The sequence below is a fragment of the Scyliorhinus canicula genome, chromosome 2 (genome assembly GCF_902713615.1).
Source record: "Scyliorhinus canicula chromosome 2, sScyCan1.1, whole genome shotgun sequence".
NCBI classification, from domain to species: domain Eukaryota; kingdom Metazoa; phylum Chordata; class Chondrichthyes; order Carcharhiniformes; family Scyliorhinidae; genus Scyliorhinus; species Scyliorhinus canicula.
This window is the reverse complement of record NC_052147.1, coordinates 128,468,566-128,494,402: the sequence shown is the minus strand read 5'-3', so window position 1 is coordinate 128,494,402 and position 25,837 is coordinate 128,468,566. Positions and strand designations below refer to the sequence as shown.

General features: G+C 45.1%; 1 protein-coding gene across 1 annotated transcript in view; it reads left to right on the top strand.

Annotated features, from left to right (window-relative positions):
• Positions 1-2,778: 2,778 nt before the first annotated feature.
• cps1 (carbamoyl-phosphate synthase 1, mitochondrial) overlaps positions 2,779-25,837 on the top strand; it is a 170,171-nt gene continuing 147,112 nt past the window's right edge. Inside the window, exons 1-2 of the mRNA XM_038786419.1 lie at positions 2,779-3,210; positions 23,254-23,363. Coding sequence (XP_038642347.1) covers positions 3,085-3,210; positions 23,254-23,363 — 236 coding nt within the window. The 5' untranslated portion in view covers positions 2,779-3,084. The remainder of the gene's footprint in view (positions 3,211-23,253; positions 23,364-25,837) is intronic.

The window sequence follows — 25,837 nt, the reverse complement described above, 5'->3', positions numbered from 1 at the left end:
ATATGCAGGGAACTACTGGCAAATGAAAGATTAAAACCCTCAAAACTTCAAAGGCATTTAAAGGCTAAGCACGGTGAGTTTTTTTTTAATAAATGTTTTTTATTGAGTTTTCATATTTTATATATGACAAATTACAAATTATTAGAGAGAAAAAAAAAACACAAAAATTTAGCATGAATATTTACAGGTAAGCATCTTCATAACAACAATTGCGGCCGCCCCCTTTAGCCAACATACATATTTTACATTCCCCAATATGGCCGAGGCACATGTTTATAGGCATTTATTTATAGTTTGGTTTTGGGCCTTGGCTTGCCAGCAAACCCCCATAACGAGCCCGTAACCCCCCCCCCCCCCTCCGGCTACCCTCCCCCGATTCCCGTCCATTTTCCCCTGATTCTTGGCCACCCGACTATTCTTCCTCTTGTACGTTGGCCACAAACATGGCCCGGAACAGTTGCATGAATGGCTCCCACGTTCTGTGGAAGCCGTCTTCCGACCCTCGGATGGCGAATTTGATTTTCTCCATTTGGAGAGATTCCGAGAGGTCGGACAGCCAGTCTGCAGCTCTGGGCGGTGCTGCTGACCGCCAGCCAAACAGAATTCTACGGCGGGCGATCAGGGAGGCAAAGGCAAGGGCGTCCGCCCGCCTCCCCAGGAATAGATCTGGCTGGTCTGAAACCCCGAAGACCGCCACTATCGGGCATGGCTCCACCCTCACCCCCACCACTTTGGACATAGCCTCAAAGAAGGCTGTCCAGTACTCCACAAGTCTGGGGCAAGACCAGAACATGTGGGCGTGGTTGGCCGGGCCTCTTTGGCACCGCTCGCATCTGTCCTCCACCTCCGGGAAGAACCTACTCATACGGTTTCTCGTTAAGTGGGCTCTATGTACCACTTTTAGTTGCGTCAGGCTGAGCCTTGCGCACGTGGAGGTGGAGTTGACCCTATGCAGTGCTTCGCTCCAGAGTCCCCACCCTATCTCCATCCCCAGGTCGTCCTCCCATTTCCTTCTTGTTGCGTCCAGTACGGTGTCGTCCCTATCTACCAGTCGGCCATACATGTCACTACAGTTCCCTTTCTCTAGGATACTTGCGTCCAGTAGGTCTTCCAGTAGTGTCTGTCGTGGCGGTTGTGGGTACGTCCTTGTCTCCTTTCGTAGGAAGTTTTTGAGCTGCAGGTACCGTAGCTCGTTCCCCCCCAGCTAGCTGAAATTTCTCCGTCAGTTCGTCCAGTGTTGCGATCCTGTCGTCCGTGTATAGGTCCCTGACTGTCAGTGTCCCCCCCGTCCTGTCTCCACCTTTTGAAGGTGGCGTCAGTCAGTGCTGGTTTGAACCTATGGTTGTTGCAGATGGGAGCCTTGTCCGACATTTTGTACAGGCCAAATTGCTGCCGCAGTTGGTTCCAGGATTGGAGGGTGGCTGTCACCACTGGGCTGCTGGAGTGTTTTTTGGGTGGGGATGGGAGTGCTGCCGTGGCGAGGGCCCGGAGGGAGGTTCCCATGCAGGAGGCCTCCTCCGCACGCACCCACTTGGCTTCTGGCTCCTGGATCCATCCCCTTACTCGCTCGGCTGTTGCCGCCCAGTGGTAGAATTGTAGATTCGGGAGGGCTAGCCCCCCCCTGGATTTTGTTTTTTGTAGGACCTTCTTTGGGATCCTAGCATTTTTACCCCCCCATACGAACGCCATGATAAGCTTGTCCAGCGCTTTGAAAAAGGCTTTGGGGATGTAGATCGGAATGGATCTAAACAGGAAGAGGAACCTGGGCAGTACGTTCATTTTGATCGTCTGGACTCTCCCCGCGAGGGAGAGCGGGAGTGTGTTCCATCTTTGCAGGTCCTTTTTAACTTCCTCCGTCAGGCTGGTGAGGTTCCATTTGTGGATCCCTTTCCAGTCATGGGCTATTTGGAACCCCAGGTAGCAGAATTTATGTCGGGCTTGTTTGAACGGCAGCCCCTTTAGTGCTGCCCCCCCCCCCCCCTTGCGGGTGTACTGGGAAGATCTCGCTTTTGCTCATGTTGAGTTTGTTACCCGAGAAGGCTCCAAACTCTTTCAGGAGCGCGATGATTCCGTCCATGCTGCTTTGTGGGTCCGAGATATAGAGGAGCAGATCATCGGCATAGAGTGAGACTCTGTGCTCTCTACCTCCCCTTCGGATCCCCCTCCAATTTTTTGCTGCCCTGAGCGCGATTGCTAGCGGTTCGATTGCTAGTGCGAACAGCAGCGGGGACAGTGGGCATCCTTGTCTGGTGTCCCTGTGCAGCTGGAAGTATTGGGAGTTGGTATTGTTGGTCCGTACACTCGCCATGGGAGCGTTGTATAGGAGCTTTACCCAAGCGGTCACGGTGAGTTTGAGGACAAACTCCTTGATTTGTTTCAAAGGATGCAGCGAGAACTTAAATCATCATCTGATGTCATTAGTAGAAATGTAGCATTGAATGACGAAGGAAATGAGATTGTGAGGCTGATCTGTCGCATTAAAGGTAAGTGAAAATGGTGGGTCGTGAAGTTCGCGGCGTGGGTCGCGAAGGTCGGCTGCCGTGGGTCGTGAAGGATGGCCAGTGTGGGTTGCGAAGGTTGGCCGGCGTGGGTCGCGAAGGACGGCCAGCATCGGTCCTGAAGAATGGGCAGTTTGTAAAAATGAGTCCTGGGCAAAAAAGTTTGAGAAACACTGATTTAAAACATTAAACCAAAATGTGATCGCAGGTGGGGCTAACTATTACTATTAAAGCGCTGTTTGATTAGGAGAAATACGGTGCTGACATTTGAACACTGGGACGGTGCTGCTGTGCCGTCAGCAGCTGATACGATTTCATCACTTCACAAGAGAACCCCCAGATCGAACTGGAGGGAAATAACCCAAAGAGACACGCGGTCGCTGCCTGCAAACCATTAACGTCACTGACATTGCCAGGTCATCAAACACTAAAGTACAAAAGAACAGTGGCATTCAAGTTTCAGCCATTGGGAGTCAGTCTGGCCGCTTGTTCAAACCTGCCAAGGAGGGAGAGGAACAAGAGATCTGGGGAGAAATCAAAGTGAAATTTCAAAGAAATTGAACAAGTTTATATTCCACATCCGAGAATGACCAAGATACTGAGAGCGTGTAGTGTGTTCAAATCCCTCAAACATGGCATTACAGCTTGCAATCGTGCACAGCGGCCGGTGTGGAGTTTGGGCAAATCGGGAGTCAGGATATTCAGCAGCAAGGTAAATGCATTTCTTTTGTTTTCACAGCTATTACACACTCTCTGATCTGGAGTAATTCCTTCCTGGTCATGTCTGGAGCAAATAACGCTTGGTTAAAAAATAAAAACTTTTTCGATGCCAGATTCATAGAACAAGTCGAGATTTAAATGGGCAAACACATTTGCAAAAGTCTTTCGGGTTCTATTGGGGAAGAAAACGTGTTGATTTTAAACGAGGGAGCCGGGATTTGAAAGGCATTTGTTTTGTGTATACCTGTTTCCCATCTGGGAATCACCAGGAGGGAGGTAAGATTGCAGGAGACATGGCTTTAGTAACTTGTTGCATTGCACATTAGCCGGTTACATCATCCCTCTCCCGCGGCAATGCTGAAATACACAGTTCTGCCAATAATTAAATGATGAATGTAAAGAAATGGGGTGCACACAGTGTAAAGCCAAAGATGTATTTCCGCATTGTTAGGAGGGGGATCCAAAGCCCTGTTTATTTTTGAGTAAAGTCCTGTCGCTGTTTTGTGTTGAGTGAGGCTGATCACCCCTTAGACCCGGGTGCCCGTGTTACTGGCGCTCGCTCGCGCACGAGGGGGTGGCTCTTGCGCGCGCACTCGGATGGGTGCGATGAATCTGCGCGTGACTGCAGGACGGACACGCGCGCGCGACTGAACGACCGCCTCTGCGCGTGCACGGAAGTGGAAGACTGGCTCCGCGCGTGCACGTGGATAGTTGGGCTTCATTTTCCCAGCTCCTTGCACTAGAGAGTCTATTCCTGCTGGACCCACCAGGATGGTATCACAACTCCCTCCTCTTAGCTTATTTCTTCCCAACCATTACCTGTGCCCCAGCAGATCATGCCATGTTCCAAGGCTACCCCCTCCCCCCCCCCCTTACTTTTACCTCCCCCAGTCAGGGTTGCTGCTGTAGCCCCCAGGGTGTGAGCCTACAGCTCTTATTGAGTTGGAAGGATGCACACTTGACACATGGGAAGAGATAAATGGGTAAGAAATGTATGAGGAAGACACTGCACTGCTGTCACAGGAAATGCAAGTAAATCCCTTGTGGTTGTGTTGTCAAGGACACCATTTGGTCTTTAGTCCAGCTTAATAGCCACCTCAGTCGCGGGGTATGAACTAATTGGACTGAGTAGAAGATTCTTATGCTGCATGTTTACCAAGTTTGGACTTGCCAGGGGAGTGTAGAAATCCAAAAGGAACAAACTGCTATAAATCTGAAACCAACCAAGTCAGACAGCATCTGTGGAGAGGACAGACTGGATAATCTTTTCACTGTGAAGCCTTCATCAAAATAGGTGAGGGTTCTACCTGGAAAGTGACCTTGTTTAAAAGCAAATTACTGCGGATGCTGGAATCTGAAACCAAAGAGATTAGCTGGAAAATCTCAGCAGGCCTGGCAACATCTGTAGGGAGAGAAAAGAGCTAACGTTTTGAGTCCAGATGATCCAAAGGGGTCATTTTCTCTTTGAAGTGACCTTGTTTGTTCTCTCAATAGAGAGTGACTAACCTGCTGTGTATTTCCAAGAAGGTTTTACGTATCGGTGAGATTATTGGACACCAGCCCTCATTCTCCCAAGACTCTCTTCACATTCAAAGTTTGCTGTCAGTTTAGGAACACTATAGGGTCATACTCAAGTTCTGCAGTGGGGACTGAGGATTTGCCAACTAGCCTCTTCTTTGACCTTGGATATTGGTAGGACTCCAGGGGACAGCAGTGTGAGTACATACACTGTATTACTCAAATTGACCTATGTTGGAAAGATGTCAATGCCTTTTTAATGGATGACAGTAGATAAACACTCCATGTCTGGTCTCAGGCATGTTTTAACAATGAGGTGCAGTGGAGAGGGGTTAAATCATCTCTAATATTCTACTACAACTCATAGGAGACACTCAGAATGATAATGGAATTGTCTTACCCAGCTTGAGAAAGGTATTTTTTATAAGGTGAATTGAATGGTGAAGAAAAGTGACAAAAGTGAACGTCAACTGTCTTCACTTCCATGTGGATCACTGGTGCACGATATTAATTGTTTCAGGGATCGGGCAAACTGAAGAGAAATTCACATTCCGTAACATTTTTACAACTCTACCATGTCCTAACGGACGTTACAGCTTTTTGGATGTGTTGTAGTGTAGGAAAAGCAGCAGGTAATTTGCATACAGCAAGCTTCCATAGACAGCAATGTGACCTTCTATTTCAGTTTTAGACATTTGATTGTTCTGGTAGATTAGCATGTTGACTTTTCATCCTTTCCACTGAGCTGATAACTGTTCTCTTTCCTTGCAAGGAGGGCTTTGATTCAATGTTAATAAATGCAACACTGTGAAAGAGGAATAAGCAGTGGAAACATAAGGTCATAATATTGGACATGAATCGTATTTGTAGACAATTGAACACAAATGTGGGACAGTAGCAAAGACAGCAAACAACATTTTGGTGTATAGATAGCTAGAGAATGGACCATGGGTTCCAAAAGGGTGATGTTGAGCTCATAAGGAGCACTAATTCAGAAGTTCTGGGGAGTTTGGGCAATCATTGATTCAGAGAGAAGAAACACTGAATTCATCAGCTGGACGTAAGAAGAGAACAGGAAAGTGTGTTTAAACTGGAAGGGGTGAAAAGCGCTGAGACTTTAGCAAAGCTGTCAAGATTTGAAGCCATGTCCGTAGATTCAATTTAACATTTTGACAAACTGTGAGCAGAGTGTGTCGCAAACTTGAGCTGAAAATGGTGGTGAAGAGAGTTTAGATTTAACTGCTTCCTCTGATGGCTAGGAATTGTGTAGGATAGACTGCCTGGGGAGAGTAAATTGAGATCAAGAGGAGCCATAAGCTTTTTTTGATGAATGACAAATACAACTTGTTTTGAAATATAAACACAGAAAATAGAAGCAGTTGGAGGCCATTCGGCCCTTCGAACTGGTTCCACCATTCATTATGATCATGGCTGATCATCAAATTCAATACCCATATCCCTCCTTCTCCTCATATCCCTTGATCCTTTTAGCCCCAAGAGCAATATCTATCTCCTTCATGAAATAACACACTGTTTGGCCTCAACTACTTTCAGTGGTGAATTCCACAGATTCACCACTCTCTGGGTGAAGAAATTTCTCCTCACCTCAGTCCTAAAAGGTTTACCCCTTATCCTCAAACTATGATCCCTATTTCTGGACTCCCCCCACCATCGGGAACATTCTTTCTGAATCTACTCTGTCTAATCATTTTAGAATTTTATAAGTTTTTATGAGATCCCCTCTCACATTTCTAAACTCCAATGAATATAATCCTAACCAACTTAGTCTCTCCTCATATGACAGTCCCGCCATCCCAGGAATCAGCCTGGTAAACCTTCGCTGCACCCTCTCCATAGCAAGACCTTTCCTCAGATAAGGACACCAAAACTGCACACAAATACTCCAGGTGTGGCCTCACCAATGCCCTATACAATTGTAGTAAAGCACCCCTATTCCTGGACTCAGATCCTCTCGCTATGAAGGCCAACATTCCATTTGCCTTCTTTATTGCCAGCTGTATCTGCATGCTTATTTTCAGTGACTGATGCACGAGGACACCAAGGTCTCGCTGAGTATCCACCTCTATTACACCCATTCAAATAATAGTCTGCCTTCCTATTTTTGCTACCAATGTGGATAACCTCACATTTATCCACATTGTACTGCATCCACCCACCCACTCAGCCTGTCCAAATCCCGCTGAAGCATCTCTGCATCCTCCTCACAATTCACCCTCCCACCCAGCTTTGTATCATTTGCAAATTTGGAGATGATACATTTAGTTCCCTCGTCCAAATCATTAATATATATTGAGAACAGTTGGGGTCCTAGCACAGATCCTTGCAGTGTTCCACTAGTCACTGCCTGCCAATCGGAAAAAAAAACATTTATTCCAAATCTTTGCTTCCTGTCTGCTAACCTGCTTTCTAGCCATCTCAAGACATCACCCTCAAATCCATGCGCTTTAACTTTACATAGTAATCTGCAATGTGAGATCTTGTAGAAAGCCTTCTGAAATTCTAAATAAACCACATCCATTGGTAATCCCTGGCCAACTCCACTCGTTAAATCTTTAAAGAATTCCAGTAGATTTGTCAAAATGATTTCTCTTTTGTAAATCCTTTGTCTGATTATACCAGATTATACCACTGTTTTCCAAATGCTCTGCTATGAAATCCTTGACAATGGACTCCAGAAACTTCCCTACTACCAACGTTGGCTCACTGGTTGAGAGTTCCCTGTTTTATCTCTACCTCCCTTTTTAAATAGCGGGGTTATATTTACTACCCTCCAATCTGTAGGAACCTTTCCAGAATCCAAAGAATTTTGGAAAATGGCCACCAATGGATTTACTATTTCTAGGGCCACTTCCTTAAGTACTCAGGGATGAAGAGTATCAGGCCCTGGAGATTTATCCACCTTCAATCCCATGGATTTCCCCCAAACTATTTCTCTATTAATACAAATTTCCTTCAGCTCTGCACTGTTTCTCAGAACTTCTGATACATTATTCATGTCTTCCTTTGTGGAGATAGAAGAAAAGTACAAATTTAGTTCCAAGCCATTTCTTTGTTCCCCGTTATGAATTCCCTCGTTTCTGACTCTTAAGAGGCCTACATTTGTTTTTGTCGATCTTTTTCTATTTACATATCTGTCAAAACTTTTACAATCCGTTTTTATGTTCCCTGCTAGCTTGCTTTCATATTGTATTTTCCCCATCTTAATTAATCCTTTGGTCTGCCTTTGCTGAATTTTAAACTGTTCCCAATCCTCCGGTCTATTGCTTTTTCTTGCTAGTTTGTATGCCTCTTCTTTAAATCGAATACTATCTCTAATTTCCCTATTAAGCCATGGCGTGGCCACAGTTCACTTTTTACTCTTGCGCTAAATAGGAATAAACACCTTTTGGAGTTCACCTATTCATTCCTTGAAAGCCTGCCATTGCCTGTTCACTGTCCTTCCTTTTAGTAATGTTTCCCAGTTCATCATAGCCAACTCATGCCTCATACCATCACAGTTACCTTTATTGAGATTCAGGACTCTGGTCTCAGAATCAACTCCCTCGCTATCCACCTTGATAAAGAATTCTACCATATTATGGTCACTTCTCCCCAAGGGTTCTCTCAGAACTAGAATGCCAACTAATCTTTTCTCATTGCACAATACCTAGTCCAAGGTGGTCTGTTCCCTGTTTACTCAATGTTTTGGCCCAGAAAACCAGCCTGTATACAATCCAGAAATTAATCCTATTGTACTGTGACTAATTTGACTCACCCAATCTATATGAAGTCACCCATAAATGACCATGCTAAATTGCCCCACAGTGTCCAAAAAAAGGCTAGGTGGGGTTACTGGGTTGTGGGGACAGGGTGGAGAGTGTGGGTCTAGGAAGGGTGCTCTTTCAGAGGGTTGGTGTAGACTCGATGGGCCGAATGATCTCCTTTTGCACTACTGTATTGATTCTATAATCACAGATGTTCCTTTATCACATGCATCTCTGATTTCCTGTCTAATGCTGTTCCTAACATTACAACTACAGTTTGGTGGTCTGTATATCACCCCTATGAATATCTTTTGCCCCTTTGTGTTTCTTAACTCAATCCATACAGATTCCACATCGTGTGTGCTAATATCTTTCCTCAACAATGTATCAGTATCTTCTTTAATCAACAATGCAACACAACTCCACCTTTTCCTTTCTCTCTGTCCTTCCTAAAAACTGGATAGCCCTCAATGTTTAGTTCCCATCCTTGGTCACCTTGGAGTTATGTCATCGAAATCCCAACTATGCCATACCCCTCTACATCTATCTGCGCAACTAATTCATCCATTTTATTTTGAATGCTCCCAGCGTTCAGGTACAAAACCTTAAGGCTCGTCCTTTTAACGTTCCTTGTCTCGTCCCCGCTATTTTTAACAAATAATAATCTTTATTATTGTCACAACTAGGCTTACATTAATACTGCAATAAAGTTACTGTGAAAAACGGGGAAGCAGGTATCGTATATTTTACACTTTCTACATCCAGGCTCAGGAAAACTGGAGGAGTGAAGAGGTAGGAGTACTCATGTTATTTGAAAGTTTGGGTTGTCCTATTTCATCAGTATTTTTTAAAAATTCCAATTAAGGGGCAATTTAGCGTGGCCAATCCACCTACCCTGCACACCTTTGAGTTTTGGGGGTGAGACCCACGAAGACAAGAGGAGAATGTGCAAACTCCACACGGACAGTGACTCGGGGCCAGGATCGAACCCAGGTCCTGGGTGCCATAAGGCAGCAGTGCTAACCACTGCACCAATGTGCCACCCCCCTATTTCATCAGTAAACCACCCTGCTCATTTCTTAGTAAGTTAGAAGGCTTAAATCTTTATACAAACTTTCCCAGACTTGCTGCATCATCATAAAGATAAAAAAAATGGGCATATCATTTCTGGTGGAGGCCTTTCCTCTGATGAGGATGAGAGGGCAAGAAGGGAAAGTAAGGTCGGTTGGCCGCAGACATTGTCATAGAATTTGCCCACAAAATCCACAACAGCACAACCTGAAGGGGTTGAAGGCCAGCAGGGTTTGTGAGGGCGATGGCAGTTTCCTCAGGGGTTCCAGGGTGGCCTGCACTGTAGCCCCTGCCCCCACATGTTCCCCTGCCCCCTCCACTCCCTCCTGTGAGGGTCATTGCGGTTTCCTCAGATATGACCATTATTGGCACAGGGGAGGAAGAGCTGCTGTCGTCACCAGGAGTCCTGAGGTCCATGGAGCCGCAGGTCATCAGCCAACGTGAGGTTTGCTTGTACCTCTCTGCTTACCATAGATAGACAAGCAGCTCGCAAAGTCACCATGTGCCACATCCCTCTCTCACATTAACAGTATCCTGCTGAGGGAAATGCCAGTGTGTGGTCACAGGTCTGAGCACAATCCCTCCTTGATTTGAACTCCATTGTGTGAACCAGGACGCACAGACCCTCAGGGATTCCTGACAGATCTCCATTTACATCCTGTTGGACATCCAGCTTTTGCTGCCTAGCTGGATGACTTAAGATGGCTCAGCATCGTCCTGGTCTCCAACACCATCACCACCTTCTTAAGGGCGATCAGGAATGAGTAATAAATGCTGTCCTAGTCAATGATGTCCACACTTTGTAAATGAATTAAGAAAAATACTGGGATATGTTCCTCTAATTTTGGCCTCTTGAGCCTCCTCGATGTTAATTGCTCCACTCTTGGTGGCCACACCTTCAGCCACCAAGGACTCAGTGCTGTTGCATCCCCACCTTTATCTCCCTCCTCCTTTTAATATGATCCTTAAAGATCACCTCTATGTCAAAGCTTTTGACTATATGCCCTTATATATCTCTGTGTCTGGCTAACAATTTGTGATGCATCTTGAAATGTTTATTATTTTCAAGACTTTACATCAATACAAGTTGTGTGTTGTGAGTGGAATATTGCCCTTTGTCTGGATGACTGGAATATATGAAAGGGGTGGAAGGAATGTGACAATTTTATTAAGCTCTGGTTAGACGGCATTTACATCCTTTATGCCCAATTCAGGGAGCGGGTCATGTCAGGCGGTGACTTGATGATGGGGCTAGCCAGGGGGTGTACCTGGGTGAAGATTGTTTACTGGTGTGTTTGCTGTGGCACCTGGACAATCGAGTTGATGGCGGGGTAGATGGGGGACCCTTTCCCCCTGGGAGTTGCACTCCACCTCCCAGCTCCCTGAGAGTGCAGCTCACAAGGTGCATGCCTTCTGAGACCAGTCATGCTTCACGCCGTTCTGATACCGCTATTCGAAGGAAACCGGGAATTTGCTGGCGCCTCCTAGTCAAAATTTATCCTTCAAGCAACACAGCTAAAGCAGATTATCTGGTTATTATGGCTATTATCGCTTTGTGTTTTGTGGGTGTGGGAGTGCTGTGCATAAATTGGCTGCAGCATTTCCTAAATTACAACATTGATAGCACTTCAAAAAGTACTTCACTGACTGTGAAGTGCTGTGGGAAATCTTGAGGATGTGATATTCCATTTATTTTTGCAGTGATGTCAATTGACAAATAACTATTGGCCAGGAAATTGAGAATGACTCCATTGCTCTTCGTCAAAATAGTGTCAGGGGATCTTTTAACCTCACTTGAAAGAGCAAGTGAGGCCTTTGTTTAACACCTCATCTGAAAGACAACCCAATCACCAGTGCAAAACTCTCTCGGCATTGCACTGGAGTGTCAGCCCAGATTCTTTGCTCAAGACTCTGGAATGGGACTTGAACCCACAACCTTCAAACCCAGACATGGGTTCCACCCACTGAGTCACGACTGATATTCAGGAGAGAAATTACAAACCCTTTCTTTATGTAATGTGTGATAATAAATGTGGCACATTCAGCCACCAAAAATACACTAGATACTGGCTCAATCAACAATCTTAAATCTGAGATTCATAGATTTTTGCTGAAACAATTAAAAATAATTGTGGTTGGATGGAGGCACGATACAGATCATCCATTACCTTATTGAATGTTGAAATAGGTGTGAGGGGCTAAATGGCCAATTCCTGTTCCTTATATACTGACTTTTTGACAACCATGGACTGGTTCTGTAAATGGTATCGCTTCTGTTCCTGTGGCTGCCTGTATATGCCCTGATATATCTCTATGTAATTATTTATAATGGATATTTCTGACCTGTATTGCTGTAGCATCTTGAGTAGGATTGGTACATCTGCCTGAGCTGCATGGTGCAGTTAGTAAGTACATCACAGTAAGGTGGTGGCACCTTTTGCCCATCCATCTGATTGGGAACTAGCCTGGTCTCAATAAGCAGAAGGTTCTCAGAAGCTGAGCCAGAAGACATTCCCGGGAATCTTCTGATCATTTCTGCCTGCAATGAACCTGGTAAGTGCAGGAGATAAACGGATGCCACAGGCAAGAATTTTCCTGTGGGCCTCTAAATCTCACATAACAAGAGTCAGAAAACATTGCTTAGTGTAATTAATAGGCCCCAAGCAGTAATAATAACATTGGACAGATTATTAAGTAGGAAATAATTAGAGCTTGTGCCATGTGAGAGTACCTTTAAGAAATGGGTGCTTAAGAAATCTACCTTTAAGAAATGGATGCTTAAGAAATGTACCTTTAAGAAATGGGTGTTTATCAGTGATGTCAGAGTGTGGGTGGAGCTGGGCTGTCTGTCAGCTTTTTACTTTTGTTTTAAGCTGTTTTCTCAGGATATCTTTTAATTTCGTTTTCAGTGTTGGAGCTGAAGCCAGACCAAGCAGGCGCACTGCTGTTCTCTCTGCCATCAAAAGACTATCTCTTGATCATTTGGTGAATTAAGAATTATAAATGTTCTCAGTAGTGAATATAAACCTAATGTGCTTCTGTTAAAAGGTGTTTCTTTTGTCTTCTGGATGTTGTTTGGGAAGTTATTAAGCATTACTTAGTGTTGTATTATTTGGGGGTTGTATTTGAATTAATGGTTGCTAAGGTGTTCACTATGTTTTAAAAAGGTTAACTTGAGTTCATAGAATAAACATTGTTTTGCTTTAAAAAATACTTTTCCATTTCTGCTGTACCATACCTGTAGAGTTGGCTATGTGCTCCCCATACCACAATCTATTAAAAGTTGTGGGTCAGGTAAACTCCATGATACACTTTGGGGTTCTCTAAACCCTGGCCCATAACACTTGTTACAAAGGCAATCTGATAACCATGATGGATTAATTTGTATATAGACAGAACAAATCAAATCTGGAACACAAGTTTGTAGAATGCTGTTTCAGCAACTTCCTGGAACAAAATATTGTGGAACCAACTGGGGGGAAAAGCTAGAACTGTGAAATGAGGAAGTGTTATTTAACTCCCAATCCTTAGGAAAAAAATCAATACAATTGAATTTCATATTAAGTTTGAGAGTAATAAACTTGAGTCCACACAGCAAAAATCTTAAATTTAAATTGAGTTAAATAGATGTGAAGAGTTACGACACCTTGGCCTAGTTCACAGTCAATTTCAGCCCCACTCCAGTCACAACACAAGTGAATTAACCAATAATTCTTATTAAAATAAACCCAAATCTTTGGCCCTTGGCTGCCCAATAATTATAGTCACAATGTTTATAAATTTAAACAATTACTGTTTATTTATAACTAGAACAAATATGAAATATAGAGTAAACACAGATCCTTAATTTTGAGCTAATACCTGAATCCCCTTTAACTGTCCCAGCCTCTACAACCCCCCCCCCCCCCTCCCCATACACAAAACAGACAAACACAGGAGAAGGGTGGGGATGGAAAGTAAATTTACTTATAGGATTAAGGTCACAAGATAAAAGTCCTTGCTTCAGATGATGAGTTCTTCAGTGCACTTCTTCACAGTATGAGTGTGGTTTAAGGTCTCTGGTCTACAGCATGTAATGGTCATCTTTGCAGTTCAGCTTTTTCAGGAGAGCTTCAGACCAGCCTGTTCTAGAGGGAGAGTTACCAGACTCTGCTTCACCTCAGCCTCTTTTTTGCAGAGAGAAAGAGATATCAGATTCAGGATTATGCTTGCACAGCCAGTTCAGCAGAGAGAGTTATCAGACTCTCAGTGGCCTTTTGTTAAGCATTAACTGGATATTCCTGGAATGTGTGGGTTCGATTCCTCCATCCAGCCTGCAAAAACAAAAGTGAAATGTACTCCAGCCTTGTGACACTATGAAACATGTCAGTGGGATAAGAACAATCACCACTGGCCACCGAGCTGGGCTCAGACATTTTAGCCAATTTATTGGCCACCAGCCAAGTCAAGCAAAGCAAGTCATCACTGATATCACCTGCTGCTGCAATCCTCTGCTTGAATTTAAAGCTGCTTTGCCTTAAAAGATACTGGCTGCATTCAAATCACAGGTCCATTACTCATTCATAGATCAAAATGGTAATAGCAAATGAAAGGGGGAATAAACAGGAAACAAACAGGAGGGACCCTTACAGAAGAGACAGCTGGCTGAAGTTAGATTGACTAAATAAGTTAAAAGATATGGTAGCAAATATGCAGGCAACAATGTAAAGAAGTTGTTCAAAAAAGGTATGTTGCATTTAAAAACAGCTAATTGAGAACAATGTAGCATGCTTTACTAGTGAAATTAAGACCTCAAGATATTGAGTCTGCTCCGCCATTCGATCATGGCTGATATGTGGATAGCACTGTAGCTTCACAGCGCAGGGTCCCAGGTTTGATTCCCAGCTTGGGTCACTGACTGTACGTTCTCCCTGTGTCTGCATGGGTTTCCTCTGGGTGCTTCGGTTTTCTCTAACAAGTCTCGAAAGACGTGCTGTTAGGTGAATTGGACATTGTAAATTCTCCCTCTGTGTACCCGAAGAGGTGCCGGAATGTGGCGACTAGGAGCTTTTCACAGTAACTTAATTGCAGTGTTAATGTTAGCCTACTTATGACAGTAAAGATTATTATATGTTCCTCATCACATTCTCCTGCCTTCTCTCCATAACCCCTGATCCCTTATTAATCAAGAACACCAGATTTGTGCTTGGGGTGCTGTTACTTGCAGTGCTACAGACCAAGAGCTGGAAGGTGAAATTAGACAGATGAGTTCTTTGTAGAACATAAGTAAAATAGAACATAAGAACTAGGAGCAGGATAGGCAATTTAGCCTCTCGAGCCTGACCATTCAATACAATCATGGCTGATCTCATCATGGCCACAACTCCACCATCCTGCCCATTCTCCGTAACCCTTCAACCCCATACCAATTAAAAATCTGCCTAACTCCTCCTTGAATTTACTCACTGTCCCAGCATCCACCGTACTCTGGGGCAGTGAATTCCACATATTCCTGACCCTTTGGGAGAAGTAGTTTCTCCTCATCTCTGTTTTAAATTTGTTAACCCTTATCCTGAGACTATGATCCCTCATTTTAGAATGCCCCACAAGAGGAAGCATCCATTCCACGTCTACTTTATCCATACCTTTAATCACCTCAATTTGATCTCCCCTCATTCTTCTAAACTCTAGAGAGTATGGGCCTAAACTGCTCAATCTCTCTTCATATGAAAAACCCCCCTCATCTCAGAAATCAATCTAGTGAACATCCTCTGAACTGCCTCCAAAGCCACTACATCTTTCCTCAAATAAGGGGATCAAAACTATGCATAATACCCCAGGTGCAGCCTCACCAATGCCTTGTACAGTTGCAACAACAGTTCCTTACCTTTGTACTCTATTCCTTTAGCTATAAATGCCAACATTCCATTTGCTTTCTTTATTACCCGCTGTACCTGCATGCTTGTTTCCTGAGGCTCGTGCACGAGGACACCCAGATCACAGTGTAATTTGCAAATTTTGCTATAGTACCTTATATCTTGTATCCAAGTCAAAAGTATATGGTGTAAATAGTTGAGGCCCAAGGACCGAACCCGCTAGTTACATCTTGCCACCCAGAAAAAGACCCATATATTCTGGACAGAAGACTCTTTGTCTTCTGTCCATCAGCCAGTCATCTATCCCAGCTAATGAATTACCCTAACCCCATGTACTCCAATCTTGTGTATTAACCTTCTGTGCGGCACCTGTGCGACACCTTATCAAATGCCCACCTGAAGTCCAAATATACCAGATTTACAGGATCCCCATTATCCACTTGGCTTGTTACATCTTCGAAGAACTACTGTTTGGGGACCTATAGATTACTCCTACCAGGAACTTTTTCCCTTTGCTATTTCCTATTTCTACCCAGACTGATTCCACATCTTGATCTCTGGCGCTTATATAATTTCTTATTACAACACTGATCCCTTTCTTCACCGGCAAAGCTAAACCATCCCCCTTTCCTTTCAGTCCATCTTTCCAAAATACCAAGTACCCTTGGATATTCAATTCCCACAACTGGTCTCCTTGTAACCATGTCTCAGTAATCACCACTAAATCATACCCATGTGTCTCTATTTGCACCATTAACTCATTAAGGATAGTAGTAGATTAAAAAAAAGGACTTGTAATATTGCAAATATTTAATTTAAGTTTCAGTTAACTGGTGCATTCAAGTTTTGAATTTAAACAAAGCTTTGCAGTTAACTGTCAGTGATCAGTTAACTGGTGCATTCTCCATGGCACACACCTCTACCAATCAGAGTCCGCTTGCCAACAAATTAGCACTCTTCTCATGAAGTATAAATTGTTGTTCCCTTTATATTTGGCATTCTTGTGAATTAGCTTGATGAATACAAAACAAAAAGCTTCAACAACATGTGTCTTTTCTGAGCAATACTCAAGTTCTGTAATATATACCAAACGACTAATAAGGTTATTACGATGTAATAATAATGGAAACATAGCTTAACGGCGATGCAGAGTAGGTGCTTAATATTCAAAGATGGAAAGTCTGTAGAAAAGATGGGGAAGGGAAAAAGAAAGGTGGGGTGGCAATACTGATTAGTGAACAGAGATTGGGGAGTCCTAGTGTTGGCAAAACAGGATGTCCTTAAGGGGGAAAGGAAATAGTCCATTTAGTTAGAGTTGAGCAATGGAAAGTGTAAAACTATGCTACTGGGGTTATTCTATAGGCCTGAAAACAATGAGAAAGATAGAGGAGCAAATCTGTAGGGAAATCACAAGTGGTGAGCAAGAACTACCAGGGTTATATCAGGGGACTTTATAATTCCTCAAATTGTGATAACGTGAAGAGAAAGGAGGGATTTCTGTAATGTATACAAGAGAGCTTCCTTGACCAGTATAATCCTGGTCTAACGAGAAAGGAGACATTGCTAGATCTGATGCTAGCGAGTGAGGTATGTGATGAATGTAGGAATTTCAGATATTTTGGGTGGGATTCTCCGAACCTCCGGACCAAAATCGCGATCGGAGCGAGGGCGGGTAGGAGGCCATTGACAGAGGCCCCCACGTGATTCTGTGAGTTCCCAACGGCGTAGTTCTAACCACGTTTTTCCTGTCGGGAGCGATCGTGAGCCCACGGCCGCCCTGGTGGGGGTCGGGGGATCCTTCATCGGAGGGTGGGGGGGGGGGCTCACAGACGGTCAGGCAAGCGATCGAGCGGCCCCGATCCGCGGGCGTGCGCGATCTCGGGCGGACCTACATTCCTGGTGCCGCTCCGTGGGCTGAGTCCGCCATATTGCACGGGGCGGCCGCCGCAGGTCACCACTGTGCGCATGCGCGGACAAACGACTGGAAGATCAGGGCCCCATATCCGCAGCCAGAGCTGCGGGAAGCACTCCGGGGCTCTGCTAGCACCCTGCAAATTGGAGAATCACTCTGCACTTTCTTAAGTCCGCGTTTTGACGCTGTCGTGGGACATAGCCCCATTATTGGAGAATCCCGCCCATTGGAGAATCCCGCCCATCGTATTAGAGGTATTTTGTGCAGTAAGGGTTAAAAGCCTGGGTTAGTGTGTGTATGACTGCTGCAGTAGTGTTTTTCCTTTTTATTATTAATAGACACTAATAAAATGAATAGACACTTGGAGAAAAGCAAATTACTGAGGATGCTGGAGCGGTCATCTAGACTCGAAACGTCAGCTCTTTCCCGATAGATGCTGCTAGACCTGCTGAGATTTTCCAGCATTTTCTCTTTGGTTTCAGACACTTGGAGAAGTTTGACTTGATTAAGGAGAGGCAGCATGAATTGGTAAAAGGCAGATCATGATTAATTAAACAAATTAAATTTTTTGAAGAGGTAACAGGAGTTTGGTGAGGGCAATTCAGTTGATGCCGCCTGTAAGGATTTTGAGAAAGTGTTTGACAATGAACCACATCAAAGGCTGGTTGATCAAATTGGGATTCCATGGAATTAAAGGAGTGTCTGATCGGATTAAGAAAACAGGTTTAAGGACAGAAACAGTGAGATGTGGGCTGGAATTCTCTGGTTGTTGCGATTCACCTTTCCCGCTGGCAGCACACCCCTACCCGTGGGTTTCCGGCAGCGTGGGGTTGCTTCAATGGGAAGTCGCGTTGACAAGAGGCGGGAGTATAGTCCCGCTGCCAGCGAACGGCGCACCGCCAAGAAACACGAGGAACTGGAGAATCCAGCCTGCAGTAAATGTTATTTTCAGACTGGAGAACAGTGGACAGTGGTGTTTCCAAAGTCTCATTGGTAAGAAGACCACTACTTTTCTTGATACATATGACTTGGATGTTGGAATACAGAGTAACATTTCAAAATTTGCTGATGATCCTAGAGTGCAGCACACAGTGAAGATCTAATCGACCACAAAAGACGTAGATAGGCTAGCAGAATGGGTAAAGGAAATTTAATGTGTGTTGATGCTTTTTGATAGGAGGGACAAAGATTTAATGACACAGTTCTAAAGAGTATGCAGGGCAGAGGGAGCTGGGATTTCCTGTGTGTTGATCTTTGAAGGTGGCACGGCATTTTTTTTGTTTAAAAAAAAAAAATTCCAATTAAGGGCAATTTAGTGTGGCCAATCCACCTACCCTGCACAGGTTAGGGTTTAGTGTGGCCAATCCACCTACCCTGCACAGGTTAGGGTTTAGTGTGGCCAATCCACCTACCCTGCACAGGTTAGGGTTATGCGAGTAAGACCCACGCAGACATGGGGAGAATGTGAAAACTCCACATGGACTCGGGGGACTCGGATTGAACCCTGGGACCTCAGCGCTGTGAGGCAGGGCATTTTAAGAGCATATGGGATTTGGGCTTCATGAAAGCAGCAACATTATGCTGGCCCTTCGCAAAGCTTTGCAAGCCACAATTAGACTATGTTATCTTCCGCCTCCGCCATGGTGGAGGCCGTGGCAGCGGCGGAAGGAAAAGAGTGCCCCCACGGCACTGGCCTGCCCTCCAATCGGTGGGCACCGATCGTGGGCCAGACCACCGTGGGGGCATCCCCCCGGGGTCCGATCGCCTCGCGCTCCCCCCCAGGACCCCGGGGGCCCGCTCGCGCCGCCAATCCTGCCGCCACCAGAGGTGGTTGAAACCACATCGGCGGGATTGGCCTCTCAGCGGCGGGACTTAGGCCCATCGCGGGCCGGAGAATCACCGCGGGGGTCTCGCCGATCGGCGCAGCGCGATTCCCCGGGTGGCGGATTTACGCTGGCCCCGGGCGATTCTCCGACCCTGCGGGGGGTCGGAGAATTTCACCCGGGTTTAGAGCTGCTCCCATTAACTGGTGATGCGTGGACCAGATTGAAAGTTTTGGGCTGCAGGGGAACGTGAGAAAGAACCTTTTACATGCAGTGAGGGGTAGTGATCGGGAATGAGCCGATTACGAGGTTGTTGGAAGTGATTCCACGATCAATACTTTCAGAGGAAAATTGGTTGGACATTTGAGAGAAATAGATGTTTGGGAGTATAAAGATAGAGGAGGTGAAAGAGACTGATTAGTTTAGCTGGACAGAAAGCCACCATGGACTCAATGGGCCGACGACCTTCTTCTGTGCCATAATGACTCTATGACAAAGAAAGTAATGAGAATGTTAGAGAAGCACCGCCGAGAGGAAGACCCGCTCACCAGAAATAACGCCATTACAAGCTGGGCCCCACCCCAGCTAACTCCGACCTCCATGGTCAAAACAAGGAATTTAGCACGGCTCCTCATTGCAAAACCTCAATCAGGATCGTTCCTAAAAAAGACAATTATAAAATGTGCACTAGTATAAAATAAAGGATTTAAATACACGCAGAGGCAGAGCTCGTGCAAGCGCAGCCACTCCCGCCCTCACATCACATGACCCACCCCCCCCGGAACAAGTAAATTTGAGGAGGACAAATTTCAGGGAGTTGAAAGGAATTCTGACCAAGCTAAATCACAGATTGGGAGTATGCGAGCAAGGGGGACCTTGAATGGAACTTAAAATATTTTTGGAAACATTTAAAAAGAATGGTCTAGTTTGAGGATCAAAGAGGATATTCTCTGGTAAGGCAGAGAGCAATGGTGTGTACTTTGCATCTTTCATAACTGAAGAAAAAATGCTGCAATAACATAGTCAGAGAGTGGTGGTGTAGATGTTGGATGGGATAAAAATAGATCAAGAAGAGCTATTCAAAGAGATGACAGCGCTCAAAATGGAGAAGTCATCAGGTCCAAATGGAATACATACTCAGGTTGTTGAAGGAAGTAAGGGTGGGGAGTACGCCACAGGACTGGAGGATTGGAAATGTGCACCCCTTGGTTCAAAAAAGGGAAGAGGCATAAATTTGTCAAGTGCACACCAATCAGCCAGATATCAGTGGCGAGGAAATTGTTAGAAGGGCAAAATCAATTGTTTCTTGGAAGAACAATGAAAACAGAAAATGATGGGCAGTATCTGAGAAGAGAGAAACAGAGTTGACTTTTCAAGTCAAAAAGCTGACACAGGAAATATGGAGTAAGTGACCTCCTCCTGTGGTGGATTATTGTACATTGTGGGAAGGTGATAGGAGGTGCGAAAAGTGGCAAATATATTTTTTTCCTACAAAGCAATTTAATCAAATATTGGCTGCTATCGTCACTGATAAGAGATTGCTTCTCAACTTTAAAGGACTGGTGTGGTTTCTGACCTTGGTGCTCTCATTATTAGTTTCCTGCTTTGTAAATCACATTGAGGCTCAGACTTTCACTCCCAGTCAGGAGTGCAGAGTCAGGAAAATTCCCAGTTTCGCAAACCTGACTTGGGAGAATGTCCTCCCAATTTATGCCCACGCCTCCTGGAGACAGTTTGGAGGCAGTCACAGGGTTGCTGGATGCGGAGACGGCCTGTGCAAATGGCCTGCCTCGGAAATCTGGTATTTTTTTCTCAGCTGCAAAAATCCTAACAAAACATCTCACAACTCTCATCCCCTCATCCTCATACAGTCCCCATACCCCATCCATGCCACCTCATAGCCACCTCTACCTACCCCATGGTTCCTTGTACTGTCCCTGCCAACCTATGCTCAACCCGCATGGCGCTTCATACCTCCCATGTCAACCTATGCACCTATACTCAACCCCCAGACTACTATCTACCCCTTCCCCATGGCACCTCATACCCTCCATGCCAACCTATGCTCCTCTTTTCTGCTCCCTTTGCACCTCATGCCCTCCATTCCAATGCTCCTCTACTCAATCCTCATGGTCCCTCATACCGTCCATGTCAACCTATGCTCCTCTACCAACACCCCATTGAACCTTTATTGTCCCATGCTAACTCATGTCCCCACTCACCACCATTTGCCCCAAGCCAACTCACCCAGTATCATCTATGGGCAGACCTCAGGACCTGTACTGAGATGGATAAAATAAAGTTCTAAGTGTCTATTGATAAATTCACTATTTCAAAAAAACACTCTGATTAAATACCCACTCACTACAATTAAATCCCTTCAACTACGTTACTCTTATAACAATAAGCATTTGTATTCACAGTTTTACATCGAAGACTATCTAATTACTTGGAACTTCCAATCAAACTGTGATAATGATAGGTTGTGAAATCAGTCATGCATGCACCAATTGTATCTGTAGCCCTCAGGCTTGTGTCAGCAAACAGACTGAAATGGCTTTTCATATTGTGGACAGTTTTTTTCTAAAAGATTTCAAGGTCATGACATTTCAAATGCCTTGACCGCTCCCTTGACAGCTTTACCCTCCAGTCAGCTTGACGATTTCAATGCGTTAATCCATTTTTTACACCCATTTGTGTTACTTTGAACATTGCCTAAATCAGGGGTGGGCAAACTTTTCCGTGCAAGGGTCACATTCAGAAATTCACAATTTTAAAGGGCCGCATAGTATATTAAGTAAAATAATTACTTCACCCGGTTATGATTCTGGGCGCCTCATGTAGAACATAGAACAGTACAGCACACAACGGGCCCTTCGGCCCTCGATGTTGTGCCGAGCAATGATCACCCTACTCAAGTCAACGTATCCACCCTATACCAGTAAGTAACCCAACAGCCCCCCCCCCCCCCCCCCCCCCTCCCCCATTAACCTTAAATTTTTTTTTAATGACTTGGTGGGCCGCATAAAAACCTTTGGCGGGCCGCATGCGGCCCGCGGGCCGTAGTTTGCCCACCCCTGGCCTAAATCTTAACTCTTCCAAAGGCATTTTGGGATCTCTCCAAATTGATATCCTACCTCTCCAAAGAACTTTCTCGCTTGTCCCCTTGGAAAATCAGATCTGATTTTTATGGGTATTTTATATGGTGTAGCTGTCTCCATAAACGATGAATGTGTAAAGTGCAACCATCCCCGTTCTCCTCCCACATCCCTTGAAAATAGTGTGTGCCGATTTCTGGGGCGGGGTGGGGGGCTTCTGTATAAGAGCCCGCGTTGTCATTCTGGTTCAGCCAGAGACCCTATTTGGTATTGAAAACATTCCTCCCATTAGGCCCCCAGCATAGATTGTAGTTGGCAATTTGGTGATTCGAGGTGTCATTCTCTCTCTCCTTTTTAACTCAGTACTTCTCTGCTGATAAGCATGTGAATTCCTTTTGGAAATAAATCCTGTGGATGCTTGATGACCTCTGATTTGAGTGGGCCCTGGAGCTTGACTGAGATTTCAGGGCCAGTTTGGCAGGGTATTTAATTGGTGGGTGTCACAGCTAAAATCAGATCTTATTCTCACTGTGATGGTTCGTTTGTCCCCTGATGTCTATATATAATAGCAGTTTTCAGCAGGTTCACTGTACAGCAGTTAATGTGTGCAGGAGTCCATTTGCAATGCTTTAACTTCATACAGGCTGGGAAGCAAGCCTGACACCAGCCTGTGTGACTTGGCATGGCACTAGGTGATACCCCTATGCATTATTTATACGGTTTAGCTCAGTTGGCTGGACAGCTGATTTGTGATGCAGAGCACGGCCAACAGCACAGGTTCAATTCCAGTACCGGCTGAGGTTATTCCTTCTCAAGCTCGCCCGTGGTGTGGTGATCCTCAGGCTAAATCACCACCAGTCAGCTCTCTCCCCTCAAAGGGGAAAACAGCCCATGGTCATCTGGGACAATGGTGACTTTACTTATTTATTTATTCTAGTGTTATCCTGTCCCATACATTGTGCACAAACTAACTGAGATGTTTAACTTTTTTCAGGCCCTAACAGCACAAGTGATCCTTGACGATGGGACAAAAATGAAAGGATTGTCATTTGGGTACCCTCACTCAACTGCAGGAGAGGTCGTATTCAACACAGGATTGGTTGGGTGAGAACAGTGTGACATGCATGAAGCTTCTGCTTTCCTTTTCCCTGTCCTGATGACCTTTCACTGACTGGGGGGGGGGGGGGGGGGGGTACACTTGTCACTTCCTAATTTCGAGGTAGCAGTAGGCAGTTTGGGTTTCGGATTTCATTTCCTTGCCCAAGGCACACCGTGTATTTCCTCGAAAGCTAAGCATGGGAAAAAGCAGCCTTAACTTAACTTAACCTTATGGCTCTCCTGTAGCATGATGTAATTACTTTGTGACATGGATAACATCGAAGATCACTCTTTATCACGGGATTTTCGATGGTGGGAAAATAATAGCTGTTGTGCTCTGTATTTATCTGCTAAAACCAACTCCCATACCCAGATCCATGAGTGGGCATCCTTAAAAGTGACCAACCCCATCCCTGAGGCACCTTTAAATGAGACCTAACCATCTTCAGAAAGCAGTCTGACATAATTAAGAATACCACGGTGCCGACAGAATCACCTCTCCCATTAATTCCAGAACTTCTGCGTTTACCTGTTGGTACCAAGATTCCACATGAAAACTTTGGACAGAATCAATTAATTTCTGTGGAGATGAGCTTGATGCTGCCTCAGTTTGGCACTAAATTGGTCATGGGTGGCATGGGAGGTAATAAAATGTCTCACTCAACAAAGGCGTTATTCTCAGTTGTGGCTCCTGTGTGTGTTAATAGGGCGTTGTAGCACCTCATTTGTGCTATGCCTTAACCTTGATGGGCTTAGTTTTGTTCAAAGTGCTGCTCTGCATTGGGAATTATCCTAATCCTACTGTATGAAGAGGATATTTTTTGTATTCACGGGATGTGAGCGTTGCTGGCAAGATCAACATTTATTGCCCATCCCTGTTGCCCTTGAGAATGTGGTGATGAGTTGTCTCTTTGAACAGTTGCAGTCCATGTGGTGTAGGTACATTCTCAGAGCTGTTCGCGAGAGAGTTCCAGGACTTTGTTCCAGTGAGAGTGACGAACGGTGGTCTGTGACTTAAGAGGGGAACTTGCAGATGCTGGTGTTCCCATGCATCTGCTGCCCTTGTCCTTCAGGGCTGTTACAGGTTTGGAAATGTTGTCAAAGGATGTTGGTGAGTTTCCGCAGTGTATTTTTAATATGGTACACACTGCAGCCACTCTGTACTGGTGGTGGAGGGAATGAATGTTTGCGGTGGTAGATGGGGTGCCAATCAAGCGGGCTGCTTTGTCCTGGATGGTATTGAGCTTCTTGAGAGTTGTCAAGCTGTACTCATCCAGGCAAGTGAGGAGTATTCCATCACATTCCTGACGTGCCTTGTAGATGGTGGACAAGCTTTGGGGAGTCCACAGATCTTTGAGCAGGTCTACAGATCTTTGAAAGTGGCAACATAAGTGGACAAGGTAGTCAAGAAAGCATACTGAATGCTTGCCTTCATTGGTCGGGGCATCGAGTATAAAAACTGGCAAGTCATGCTACAGTTGTATCGAACCTTGGTGAGGCTGCACTTTGAATATTGTGCACAATTCTGGTCGCCACACTACCAGAAGGATGTGGAGGCTTTGGAGAGGGTGCAGAGGAGGTTTACCAGGATGTTGCCTGGTCTGGAGAGGCTGAATAGACTCAGACTGTTTTCATTAGAATTATGGGGGTTGAGGGGTGACCTGATAGAGGTCTACAGGATTATGAGGGGCATGGATAGAGTGGATGGGCAGGCACTCTTCCCAGGGTGGAGGGTTCTTGACAAATACATGGATAGAATTGGTATAGAGGGATACAACACAAGGAAGTGCTGAGGGTTTTGGCAAAGGTTAGTATCATGACCGGTACAGGCTTGGAGGGCCGAAGGGCCTGTTCCTGTGCTGTATTGTCCTTTGTTCTTTGAGTCAGGAGGTGAATTATTCACCACAGAATTCCTAGCCTCTGACCTGCTCTTTTAGCCACAGTATTTATGGTGGCTGGTACAGTTTAGCTTTTGGTCAATGGTAACACCTCCGATTTTGATAGTGGGGGATTCTGTGATGGTTAAGCCATTGAATGTCAAGGGGAGTAGGCTAGATTCTCACTTGTTGGAGATGATCATTGTCTTGTATTTGAGTGACTTGGCATCAACCAGTACATGTCCGAATGTTGTCCAGGTATTGCTGTATGTGGGCATGAACTTTTCCAGTATGTGAGGAGTTATAATTATAGGATGCCTACAGTGCAGAAGGAGGCCATTCAGCCCATCGAGTCTGCACAAATCCTTTGAAAGTGCGCCCTACCTAGGTCCACTTCCCCGCCTATCCCTGCAACCACACAATCCCACCTAACCTTTAGACATTAGCATGGCTAATATACTTAACGTACACTTCTTTGGATTGTGGGAGGAAACCAGAGCACCCGGAGGAAACCCACACAGACACTGGGAGAATATACAATCTCCATACAGACAGTTACCTCAGGTCGGAATTGAACCTGGGTCTCTGGTGCTGTGAGGCAGC